General features: G+C 36.0%; 1 protein-coding gene across 1 annotated transcript; it reads right to left on the bottom strand.

Moving 5' to 3' along the window:
• Window positions 1–9,284: 9,284 nt before the first annotated feature.
• LOC149241304 (uncharacterized) lies at window positions 9,285–12,986 on the bottom strand. Its single transcript, XM_089370504.1, has one exon. It carries the CDS (start codon window positions 12,984–12,986, stop codon window positions 9,285–9,287), a length of 3,702 nt encoding a protein of 1,233 aa, XP_089226630.1.
• Between the last annotated feature and the right edge of the window lie 1,114 nt (window positions 12,987–14,100).

Here is a 14,100-nt window from a genome sequence, read left to right on the forward strand (position 1 = left end):
ATCAGGGGCAGATCTCAAATGAAATCTTGGTGGTAGATTGGGTCCAAGCTATTCTAATAAACAATTGGCTAGACAGGACAAGTAATGAGTGTATGAAAGACATGTTCAGACAACAGGTGTAACTAAAGCCCTTTCTTATAAAGCACACTACGTAATACTAGATATATTCTATTTTATTGTGTCTCCATGTATAAGACTCTAATGCAGATGACTGAACTACTTACTTATGCAGGTAGCATGGTTTCTAATATACAGAAGGTCACCTTTGCAGCTACAATCATCGCTACCCCATGTATTTTTGCAACTGCTCTCTGAGCAGTGGCAAGCGAAGAGATAGATTGATATGTGCTTCACATAAGCGTCAATAAGAGCACTAACATGTGCTATCACATTGGCTTGTGCTTCACAATCTAATTTTGGCCCTTGTGCCCACAAGAACAACATTTTAACCAGCCAAATTTGTTGAAGATAGGATATCTACCTGAGGGTGAAAACTACAGAAAGGATGGGGCTAAATTAGTCACTGCATTCAGTGATTTCAAGCTTGAAATTTGAAATTTCCAGACCTTGATGTAGCTAGAAATCTCTAAAAACAAATGATGTCCCCATCTTCAAGCTGCATGAAAACAAGTTCCAGCAGTTAACCTCTCTATCATGCAACATGCCTAAGAAAATTCAGAAACATAAGCCTAAACGCAATGTTGGGTCATGATTTTCTTGTTTAATTGCTGACACAAAGTGGAAAGGTTAGAGAACGAAGTGCAAGCAAAAAAATCTGCCAGAAGATGGTACAACTAGTGTGAGTAATTATTTTAGCAATATAAAAATAGATTTATATCTATTGTGACTAACTCTTTTAGCAATATAAAAATTGATTTATATCCATATATAAAAGCATGAGTACCTGAATGTTGTGGCCATTACAAATTGAGAACCGTGACTGCACAAGTAAATAATGTCAATGTCGAGGAAGAATATACGAGGCTTGCAAAGTCGAATTTATAAAACAGAGTTGTCCTGCATTTATATTTAAGGCAATGGGTATTCCAAGATTAGTGAGATGATCAAGCAACATTCTGCAAGAACAACAATCTGCCAGAAGATACCCACGAAGTGCAAGAACAACAATTTGCCACGAAATGTAGAAGTCATTACGAGTTGTTTGTTTCTGTGAGACATTGTGAGACATTAGGAACACATGAATTACATTTTGCAAAAATTTAAACAGCAGTTGTAGAGGCCTTCACTCCCCACTTACCCACAAAGTGCAAGAACAAAAATCTGGCATAAGATACCCACAAAGTGCAAGAACAAAAACCTGCCAGAAGATGGTAGAAGTCATTACGGTCATTCATTTCGTTTCTGTGAGACATTAGAAAAATATGAATTACATTGCAGAAATTCAAACAACAATTGTAGAGGGCTTCAATCCCCACTTACCCACAAAGTGAAAAAACAACAATATAGCAGAAGATACCCACAAAGTTCAAGAACAACAATCTGGCAGAAGATGGTAGAAGTCATTACTGGTCATTTTTTTCTGTGAGACATTAGAAAAATATGAATTAGATTTGCAGAAATTAAAACAACAGTTGTAGAGGGCTTCACTCCCTACTTACCCAAAAAGTGCAACAACAACAATCTGCCACAAGATACCCACAAAGTGGAAGAACAGCAGTCAGCCAGAAGATGGTAGAAGTCATTACGGATCGATCGCTTCTGTGAGACATTAGACAAATATCAATTACATTTGCAGATATTCAAACAGCAGTTGTAGAGTGTTTCACTCCCAATTACCAGCAGGTTATCCTGTTGATTCTTAGCTTGATGCAGCTACACTACTGGGCTCTGTACCTGCATATAGTGTAGTGGCTTGGCTAATTTCAATTTTGACACCAAAAAAGCAACTAAAACCAATATTTCAAAATTAGCAGGAGTAAAAACATGAAGGAAAGAAGGTTGAACAAAATTATTACTGTCTAGAATACAAGTTCTAATTCAAATTGGATCAGTTTCAGTGAGATGGAGGGTTAAACTTTATAGGAATGGCAGACTTTCTTCTTTTTCCAAAAAGCTATAAGACTCACAACAATGGTTGGGCTGGAACCCTACAGAAGACAGTGAGTTGGTAATTGATGGAAAGTTGTGCGCATGACAGGCACACAAGTAGCATTCAAAGGCAGTCTTTATGACTTGCACATTGGTTGAGTTGAAGGAAATACTTGATATCCTGAAAATACAAGCAACAGTCGCTTAAAGAAATTATTATACACAACATATAATAATGCAAAAACATGTTCCAGAAGTTGACCTCTCTATCATGCAACAGGCGTAAGAAAATTCAGAAACATAAGCCTAAACGCAATGTCGGGTCATGATTTTCTTGTTTAATTGCTGACACAAAGTGGAAAGGTTAGAAAAGACACAAAATATAATTGATAATAAGCTTTGGAAATTTTCAATTAAAAGACACCAAAGAAAAATCCATAACTTTTCCACCCATGCCTCCTTATATCCTACAATGTAAGTATGTTTAATGCGTGAAATGAAAGCCATCTGCAACCAACAAGAGGAGACATGACCTTCAGAATTGAAGTCACTTTAAAGTGAGATTAACTAAGTGTTTCCTTGTTAATGAAGTTGCTTCTTGATGAGCTTTTGTACAAACCACAGAGGACAAAGTGGCGACATAAAGCTCTTCTAAATATTAGCTTACAAAGAAGTGGCGAAATGGCCACCAAGAGAACAATACTTGATATCCTGAAAATACAAGAAACAGTTGCTTAAAGGCCAAATGGCCACCAAGAGAACAATATTTGATATCCTGAAAATCAAATGGCAACCAAGAGAACAATATTTGATATCCTAAAAATACAAGCAACAGTCGCTTAAAGGCCAAATGGCCACCAAGAGAACAATACTTGATATCCTGAAAATCAAATGGCAACCAAGAGAACAATACTTGATATCCTGAAAATACAAGCAACAGTCGCTTATAGAACTTATTATACACAACATATAATAATGCAAAAACAAGTTCCAGGAGTTGACCTCTATATCATGCAACATGCGTAAGAAAATTCAGAAACATAAGCCTAAACGCAATGTCGGGTCATGATTTTCTTGTTTAATTGCTGACACAAAGTGGAAAGGTTTCTGCAAGAACAACAATCTGCCAGAAGATACCCACGAAGTGCAAGAACAACAATCTGCCACGAAATGTAGAAGTCATTACGATTTGTTTGTTTTTGTGAGACATTGTGAGACATTAGAGACACATGAATTACATGTTGCAAAAATTTAAACAACAGTTGTAGAGGCCTTCACTCCCCACTTACCCACAAAGTGCAAGAACAACAATCTAGAATAAGATACCGACAAAGTGCAAGAACAACAACCTACCAGAAGATGGTAGAAGTCATTACGGTCGTTCATTTCGTTTCTGTGAGACATTAGAAAAATATGAATTACATTGCAGAAATTCAAACAACAGTTGTAGAGGGCTTCAATCCCCACTTACCCACAAAGTGCAAAAACAACAATATAGCAGAAGATACCCACAAAGTTCAAGAACAACAATCTGGCAGAAGATGGTAGAAGTCATTACTGGTCGTTTTTTTCTGTGAGACATTAGAAAAATATGAATTACATTTGCAGAAATTAAAACAGCAGTTGTAGAGGGCTTCACTCCCTACTTACCCAAAAAGTGCAACAACAACAATCTGCCACAAGATACCCACAAAATGGAAGAACAGCAATCAGCCAGAAGATGGTAGAAGTCATTACAGATCGATCGCTTCTGTGAGACATTAGACAAATATCAATTACATTTGCATATATTCAAACAATAGTTGTAGGGTGTTTCACTCCCAATTACCAGCAGGTTATCCTATTGATTCTTAGCTTGATGCAGCTACACTACTGGGATCTGTACCTACATATAGTGTAGTGGCTTGGCTAATTTCAATTTTGACACCAAAAAAGCAACTAAAACCAATATTTCAAAATTAGAAGGAGTAAAAACATGAAGGAAAGAAGGTTGAAAAAAATTATTACTGTCTAGAATACAAGTTCTAATTCAAATTGGATCAGTTTCATTGAGATGGAGGGTTAAACTTTATAAGAATGGCAGACTTTCTTCGTTTTCCAAAAAGCTATAAGACTCACAACAATGGTTGGGCTGGAACCCTACAGAAGATAGTGAGTTGGTAATTGATGGAAAGTTGTGTGCATGACAAGCACACAAGTAGCATTCAAAGGCAGTCTTTATGACTTGCACATTGGTTGAGTTGAAGGAAATACTTGATATCCTAAAAATACAAGCAGCAGTCGCTTAAAGAACTTATTATACACAACATATAATAATGCAAAAACAAGTTCCAGCAGTTGACCTCTCTATCATGCAACATGCGTAGGAAAATTCAGAAACATAAGCCTAAACGCAATGTCGGGTCATGATTTTCTTGTTTAATTTCTGACACAAAGTGGAAAGGTTAGAAAAGACACAAAATATAATTGATAATAAGCTTTGGCAAATTTCAATTAAAAGACACCAAAGAAAAATCCATAACTTTTCCACCCATGCCTCCTTATATCCTACAATGTAAGTATGTTTAATGCGTGAAATGAAAGCCATCTGCAACCAACAAGAGGAGACATGACCTTCAGAATTGAAGTCACTTTAAAGTGAGATTAACCGAGTGTTTCCTTGTTAATGAAGTTGCTTCTTGATGAGCTTTTGTACAAACCATAGAGGACAAAGTGGCGACATAAAGCTCTTCTAAATATTAGCTTACAAAGAAGTGGCGAAATGGCCACCAAGAGAACAATACTTGATATCCTGAAAATACAAGAAATAGTCGCTTAAAGGCCAAATGGCCACCAAGAGAAAAATACTTGATATCCTGAAAATACAAGCAACAGTCGCTTAAAGGCCAAATGGCCACCAAGAGAACAATACTTGATATCCTGAAAATCAAATGGCAACCAAGAGAACAATATTTGATGTCCTGAAAATACAAGCAATAGTCGCTTAAAGGCCAAATGGCCACCAAGAGAACAATACTTGATATCCTGAAAATCAAATGGCAACCAAGAGAACAATACTTGATATCCTGAAAATACAAGCAACAGTCGCTTATAGAACTTATTATACACAACATATAATAATGCAAAAACAAGTTCCAGGAGTTGACCTCTATATCATGCAACATGCGTAAGAAAATTCAGAAACATAAGCCTAAACGCAATGTTGGGTCATGATTTTCTTGTTTAATTGCTGACACAAAGTGGAAAGGTTAGAAAAGACACGAAATATAATTAAGAATAAGACTTGGAAATTTTCAATTTTCACACCAAAAAAGCAACTAAAACCAATATTTCAAAATTAGCAGAAGTAAAAAGATAAAGGAAAGAAGGTTGAACTAAATTATTAGTGTCTAGAATACAAGTTCTAATTAAAATTGGACCACTTTCAGTGAGATGGAGGGTTGAACTTTATAGGAATGACGGACTTTCTTCTTTGGCGGAAAAGCTATAATACTCACAGCAATGGTTGGACCGGAACCCTACAGAAGACAGTGAGTTGGTAATTGATGGAAAGTAAAGTGCATGACAGGCACACAAGTAGCATTCAAACGCACTCTTTATGACTTGCACATTGGTTGAGTTGAAGGAAATCATGCCCACCCATTAAGTACTATGATGAATAAAGAGAAGTATTGAAGCCTAATTACTTATATTGCTCAGTACTATGATGAATAAAGAGAAGTATTCAAACCTAATTACTTATATTGCTCAGATCTTAGCTATAGAGAATTCCATAATATGTATAGGTATGAACACGTGGCCATAAACAGGTGTAAATGACTAAACACACTTACTGTAATCGGTATAGATATAAAGTACATAAGCTTAGCTGATTACATAGGTTAAGCTTAGTTAGCTTCATTACCTTGGATTCATAGAACCAGGCTACCAGTAACACGAACAAGATATAAGTGTTTTTAAGATGTAAGAGAGCTTTGATGTTGCATCAAAACACTTTCGAAAAGGTAATTTGGCTATCTAAGCTATGAAAAGGGCCATTGGTTCATATCCTCTTGCTTCTCCTACTTTTTTGTCGAATCAATTAATTAACTACTAAGTCATTCAAGCAAATGGTTTGTTTACATATCCCTTATGGTTTCAGCCACAGGAATCAAAACAAAAACATGCAAGTGTAACAAGGGTACTTTACCATGACCCTCACAGCATGTTATCTCAACAATGCAACAATCAAGGGATTGCTACCATTCACCTCCTTTGTCTTTTGATAGTGCAAACAAAGTTGTTGCCAGTAAAACATCTTTACAAGAGAGCCTAATTATTACAAGAACAAGAACATTAGTTGTAACCCTTAAATATGCATTTGAAAGTGACTATAGTGACTATATACATCAACTGTGTCTATGAAGCCATCTAGGAGATGAGGCACTCCTAGCGTGTGCTTCTGATTCGAGAGAAATACACCATGAAAACTGAAAATGTCAAATCCTACAGAGGATAAAATATGTCAATCTGTACGGACAATGACATCCGAACTATCCAACAGAAAGCTGCTGTGTACGTGGAAATCTCGTAAACTGTATGTAACATCAGCAACGTCTTCTAGATATTTTTCATATGTCAGTCCTGTTAAAGATGGACAAAGTTTGAGCAGCAAACTGTCTTTTAGAATGCACTTGTACTGAACATTTGCCTCTGTTTGGATAATGCAATTCAATTGTAAACTGCGTCGATATGTGGTTAACTTTCTGCATGTGGAACAATTAAGTTGATCCATGAAAACTGTTCCAAATGTATCCGCAGGCAGAGAGCAATTGTTGCAGACTGTAACAAAAGGTTCTGCATGTATGTTTGCTATCGTCAACATTCCTTTAACCTGGTCCATGTTTCAGTACAGGTCTAGCATTAGATATTGTAATAAAAATGCTAAGAGGATGTTAAATGAACGAGCATAATTTAGGAGAACAACAAATAAAGATTTATAATATATATTTTGTGCACTATGAAAGAACCTTTGTTGTTGACGCAGGTAGTTTACTGAGCTATGCAAGTACTTTGTTCGAAGTGACAGTTGTAATGAAGGTGGATCTGCAAGTGCGTAATGATCCATGTTTTTTCCCCTGACAAGATTTCGAAACAACATCATTGGTGCTTCTTGTTTCGAAATTTGTTGTTGTATGGTTTTGAAAATTGCTTGAAATGTACTGAAAAGATGAACCTGCGTTGCAAAATGTACTAGTGTTAAATGTAATTGCTTTTAAGTAAATGTTAAAAAGTATAGATGATTTAAATGTTAAAAAGAATAAATGATTGAATTTGTATATACCGTAGCTTTGTCTTTTTGAGATGGGCCGTCCTTGATAGTTAGCACATATTGACCGGCTATTTCTTTCACAGCTGTTACAAGACCGGCTATTGTGCCAGTTGTGAATGCAGTTGTCGTGCTGGTGAGCTGGCTAATAGTCGTCGTCGGTACAAATGTGTATTGGGTACAGATGGGTGGGATTGTTTCCAGGATGCTCTTCTCATGTAGAACAAGTATGCACGTACAGTCGCCATGGTCATAAACTGTTTTGGGAGAGACCTTGAAATCTGTGATACAAATTGCCTGGCCGACTACAAGTTTGGCTTCAATAGCAGCAATCAGGTTATGTGGCACATTCAGTGTGATTGTCATATTCCCTTTGCTATCCACTAGGTCAGCACGTAACAATTGAATTTTGTGTACTTGATCGACCAGTGTTTTGTATATTACAAGAATCTGACCGTGAAAGATTGTTCCCATTTTCAGGCCTTTCAACTCCTCTATTGTGATCAGTGTGCATAGTTGATGCTTAGCTCTTATTTCAGATTTATTTTCCTGTTTCTTCCTGTAGAACAATATTAAAGAATCTGAATTAACATTATGTTTGTACTACAAAACTTGTAAGAATAGATTTGAAGGTTATTTAGTTACTTTTTATCAGTTTCTGAGATGTTGCAAGTTTCTGAGAGACAACATGCCTCTGGAGAAGTTACTCCTTCGTGTTGTCTTTTCATATTAGTTATCTGTACAACATGATTACAAGCTATTAGGTTTACAAGAAAAATGTGTTCCATGTAATAATAAATCTGTGCATAACGTTATTCTATGTGTCGTTACATACCTAGATGAGTTTGCGCAGAGTGTTGCAAGGAAGCTACAAGAAATAGACTTTTAGTATGGCCATTGGAGATTAATATTGCTCGCATAACACAACATTTGTTTGAATATGAAGTTTAGCAAATTGTAGAGAAACTTGTGTATCAATGCTACTTTGATTTTGCTACACGCTAAAATTGGTTTGTACTAAGGGTCGTTAGAGTTGTAGTAGCGCATAGAATATGCTGTGATCAGACCAATAAGCCCATGTTACATTTATTTCACACTGTTTCATAGGCAAAGTTGTCTAGATATGGTCTATTACTATTTTTTGGTGCGGAGATAGTTTGCTTGTTATTTCATGTAAGTTTTCCATTTCCATAAATTGTACAAAGAGTTTGCTACGAGTTGTTTCTTGTTGTATGTCAATGTTGAAATCACCAACAACTAAAAAAACACAATCAATATATGTAGTTTGCGATTTTTCTTCCTTAATTATTTGCATTATCGTGGATACTTGTTCAAATGGTGCTGCATAAATGTTCATTAAACAAATTGGTCGTTGAAAGTACATGTCAATTAGGGTAAGCTCTGTTTTGTTTTTTCAAAATGTCTTTGTTGCTCTAATAGGTATTTTTTTGTTTATGCAAGTAAGAATTCCATGTGTAGAATGTGCAGTGGCAAAATTGAATGATAAGAATTCTTTGACTATTGGTGGAGTGTACAAATGAGTTTCTTGAAAACAGAGAATCATATTGTCCATTAAGTCATTGTGATGAATCACGTCACTAAGATGTGCACGTAGACTACGTGTGTTTAGGCTTGCAATTGATAAAACATCCTTGTTAACAGATTTCTTCTTTGTGAATTCTAGTTTCCATGCACCAATTGTTTCTAGCCGTGCCATCTCATTGATTATTTTGTTTTTGACATGGAAGTTTTGTTGTGTCAATTTGTTAATCAAGTATAGTGAGTCAATAGTTCTAACACGTGATAATGCAGTGTAGACTAGACCATGTTTTGTGACACCAGTTGGGTCAAATGCAAGTTGATCCAATGTCAACCCTTGTGTTCGATGTATTGTTCATGCACAGGCTAATTGGATTGGAAATTGTTTTCAAATTGTAATTTGTAATTTGTTACGAGACATTGCTAGCAATTTTTCAATTCGAAAGATTGGTGTCCAATTTGGCAATATATTTATGTCGTATAGTTGTTTGAATTTGCTTCTTTGTTGTTTCCCAATTTCTGGGTTTGAAAATTCTATCCAGACAATGTCAGGCCTGTTGTTATTAGATGAATAGGATTTGAAAATCCCTTTAGCACCATTAACAAATCCATCATTTGTATTGTAATTTCCTGCATATAGTTCAACTAACATGTTCTGTTTAACTGTAATTGTTGATGGCAATGAGATTGCTTTATCAAAAGCAAAATAACTCGACGCAGGAATCTCGTAGTTGTCAATTGCAACGAGCATTATTTGTTCCCCCTTTGTTAGGGAAAGCATTTTCGCATTGTGAATATGGACATCTTTGTTGCGATAGAAAATGTATGGGAAAACTGGGCTTGAAGGTGGGATCCTATAGCAGTTATTGTTTACATAAGCAATACCTTCATCTGTTTGCATGTTTAATCTCATCCTATTTAGTACATCAATGAACAATGGGTCTTTTTGGCGCATGGCTGTGTGCAGTTGATAACATTTTATTTTCTCTGGCCAGAAGTCGTATGGAATTGTGTTTTTGTTGATTTTTGGGTTTTCAAAGATCAGAGAGTCTCTGACTGGGTTTTCCTGGTAAAGATCACCGGAGAATATCGTGTCAACATTACCAAAGTATGAAGTTGGTGTGTGTAAGATTTGTCGCAGGTGCTTATCAATTTGATATAGTGTTGTTGCACCAACGAGCGATGCCTCATCTATGAGGAGTACACACAATTGTTGGAAATGCTTTGATAATGTGTCCAATTTTTCATTGTTTAGTGAGGGGCAATCTGCTTTGTTAAAGGGCAAATAGAATGCAGAATGCAATGTCACACCACCAGCATTAAAGGCAGCTTTGCCCATGTATGCAGCGATTATTCCTATTAGCTGTGACAGGTTATAAGGCAATGCCACATTGTGTCTGCGTACTAAGGATTGGAAGATTGCCTTGGCTGTGTGTGTCTTGCCTGTTCCTGCACCTCCTGTTAATAACAGGTAGATGAGCTCATCTGGTCTGTACAATTTTCTTGTTATAACATCAGTAACTATGCTTGCTTGTTCTGTGTTTAATTGTCGCATTAATTCATAGTACTCTACGTCTTCAAGTATATGTGGTTGCTTGACGATTTTATATGGCCTTGTAGATGGTAGATCAAACTTCTTGCTATCTTGCAAATGTTCCAAGTCATTTTGGAAGTCGTAGTTTTCATATTTGTCATCTATCGATTTGTTAAATGTTATAGTTTCTGTTTCATTTGATTTCAAACTATCTATGTCAAATATTTCTTCAGTTTCTGTTTCTACTGTGTGCATTGCGTCATCTATGTCACCCCATGTAGTTGTTGTAGCAAATTTTAACTTTTGTTCATTTTTCTTGACTATTTCTTCGAACGCAAGATATGCAGCTTGCCAACTTGTGTGATGTTGCTTAATTGCAGTTTCACTTCCTCGATAGGGATAGTATAACATTAATTGCTCTCTACAGTGATTTTCAATGTTCTTGTATTTGTTATATCTAACAGATCGAATGACATATGGTCTACTTGATTTTCTGCGTTCTTGTCCTTTCTTTGTATAACTAGATGCAAATTCTGCTAAGCATACATGTTCAATAGCAATAGGTCGGAGAGCATAGTAGTCAATAATTGATGGGCACATTATGTCTTCTGAGTCATCTGCTTCCTTTTGCAGGTCTTTTTTCCTTTCAAGAACAAATGCACGATCATCGACAGGAGATGTGTTAATAAATACACACTTCCGTGAACTACATTTTAGTGGGAGTGATAACACAATATGCACTGCTTGTTGTGCAGACATTTGTTGGAAGTTGACCAAAGCTTTCCCTAAAGAACTAATGGTATTTAGGATATCAGATTTTGTTTTCACATGATTGTCGCGTATGTTTTTAAATGTTCTTGTGAGTGTTTTTTCTTCTTTTGTCATATAGGAACTGCAATACATTGCAGCTGCATATGAGTCAAGTACAAATTGGGAATCAGTGTTTGCAATCCAAATTCCTGGAATATGTTTTGCGAAGTTATTTGTCCAGGTGTCAACTAGTTTCCTTTGCAATAAGAGTGTTGTTCGATTTAGTGTACACTGGATAGCATGTATGTATTCATTGTGTACTAGTCCAAGGTTGGCTAAAAAGCTATCAAATGTATCATTTTCACTGTATCTTGTGGTGTTTATTGTTTCGAAGATTAGCTTTGCATGTGCTTTTGTTTTATCACTATCGAATTCAAGAGGCTCAAGTATTTTTGTTACTTTCATCGGTGGTATTGGGAAATTAAATCTGCAATTAGAATTTGCACGCTTCCTACAACTTTTTGTGTGACAATGGTGTTGTAGAACTCTAAGTTCACTTGCAAGTAAGAGTGAATTAGTTGACAAGTAATTGTCAACGAATTGTTCGACTTCAATATTTGTATTTTGACCGTAGATTGGTGCAGATTTTATCCAAAGTAAGCCATGTTCATGTTCACTGCCCCGGTTTTGGAATTCAGTTACATAGAAGTGGTCAGTGAGCTCTCCATAATACTTGTGATCATGAGATATCAATTGATGTAGTGCATCCCTCCTAGATCTATAGTAACGTACACAAGTAACAGGGTCGTTTCTTATTAATGAGCTAGGTTCATTTTCATCAAGTTCACTTGTATTTGGTCTTCTAGTGTTTTGTTTTATGTCTCTCAATGCATGCATTAAAGGATCCCAAAGATGCTCTGCACTGCTAAAGGAAACAAAGAAAGTGGGCGGCCCTAGTTGTCGTATCATTGCATAGAGTTTGTTCTGTATTCGCTGGTGGTAGTCAGGTGAGGTACGAATTGTTTTTAGGTCCATGTACCCAATGTCAGAATTTAAAATACGATCTAGGTTTGGTTTTGACTTAACGTCTTTTGCAACTAGTTTTCTACCTTTCAACTGCCCTTTTCTAATTCTAATCCACATTGTATTCAACACCTGGTTTATGATAATGCGAATTTCTTTATAGAACAGGTTTGTAGTATGATAAGAAAAATCGTGGTTTTTATGCAGCACTTCCCAGTGGCAAATCTTTTGATATGTAAAGTTTTTGGAGATGTCAGCTGGGCGTTTTTTGCCATAGAAAAGCAATGGGAAACTCATTTCTTCTGAGTACTTATCTTTGAAGATTCCTAATGGCATGTATCCAGCAGCAGGTGCAATGTTAATTTGTTTATTTACAAGGTCATGGACAGTGTGTGCATCAATGAATCCATGGACCAATGTTTTTGTCGTTGGTTCATCGTTGTCTTGGTTATCGTGTTCGCTATCTTCAGCGTCACTTGAACTTTGATATGCCTCTTGGTTTTGTAGGAATGCCTCTTTCCAATTGTCATTTATGGTAGCGTTCTCGAGCTTGTAAAGCATCCTTTTGCATAATTGTTTTAATGCTTTCATCACTTTGTGAACTTGAACTCGACCAAATGCATAAGCACTTTTGAATCTTAAACTCTTTTTGAGAACAACGGCAACCTTGTCAGTGTCTTTTATAGTTCGAGGCAATGCAGATTGAATTCTGGAAATGTTAGTGGGGACATTGATGACTCCTCCAGTTAAGCCTAGTTGCGACTTCTTATGTCGATGGCCCATTTCTTTTATTTGCAAGAAGGGCAATCTTAATGCAACTAGTCTTTCTTCTAGTTCAGTGAGTTCTATGAGTGTTCTAGTGCCATTGTTTCTTCTTATCTATTCAAGAACTGCATATTTAGCAATTGTTTCATGTTCAATTGCTTTTTTGCAATGTTTACAAATGTAGCAATTTTCAACACGAGATTTAACATTCTCGAAACTAGTTGATAGTTTCCTAATCTTATTTTGTTTTGCTTGACTTTCTTGTTTCACAAAGCAGATGTCTCTTTTGAAAAACGTTGTTTCACATGATGAAAAATTGAAAATAGGTGTGTCAGTTACTTGTCTTTGATATATTTGATCAAACTCTAATAATTCTGTTAATTTGTTCATTGATCTTGATTGAATCGATAGGTCTGATTTTCCTAATTTCTTTGATTGTGCTGAACGATCCTTTGATGTTGTTGCAAATCGATTGTAGTCCATGTTTTCTATGACTATTTCTTGTTTCATTGTTGTTGTGTTGAATGCAAGTCTTATTTTCTGCGTTTTCGATTTTGTCCGGATAATGCCTTTAAGAAAACGCAAAGATAAGCTTTTTGTCTCTTTGCCTAATGGACAAGGGATTACAATTTCTGTTTGTGCGTTGTTTCTAATATGTTTTTTCAAGTTTCTAAGTGATCGAAATCTCAGTGTCTCAGATTTTACTTGGTTCGTTGATTGTGCTGATAGATCCTTTGATAGTCCACGTCTTCTATGACTATTTCTTGTTTCATTATTGTTGTGTTGAATGCAAGTCTTATTTTCTGTGTTTTCAATTTTTTCCGAATAATGCCTTTAAGCAAATGCAAAGATAGACTTTTTGACTGTTTGTCTAATGGACAAGAAGTTACAATTTCTGTTTTTGCGTTGCTTCTAATATGTTCTTTCAAGTTTCTAAGTGATCGAAATCTCAGTGTGTCACTAACATCTTCTGTGTGCGGTGTGTCACAAACATCTTCTGTGTTGTCTAGAACTACTTGTTGTTCCATTGTACTTTTGTTATATTGAATGCCTATGTTTTGCCTTTTCAAATTTTTCTGAGCAATGTCCTTAAGCACATGCAAAGATAAACTTCTCTTGTGCTTGTTTAAAT

Source organism: Pinus tabuliformis, chromosome 8 (assembly GCF_031772625.1).
Source record: "Pinus tabuliformis cultivar Carrire ecotype Pingquan chromosome 8, CPIR1, whole genome shotgun sequence".
Classification (NCBI taxonomy): domain Eukaryota; kingdom Viridiplantae; phylum Streptophyta; class Pinopsida; order Pinales; family Pinaceae; genus Pinus; species Pinus tabuliformis.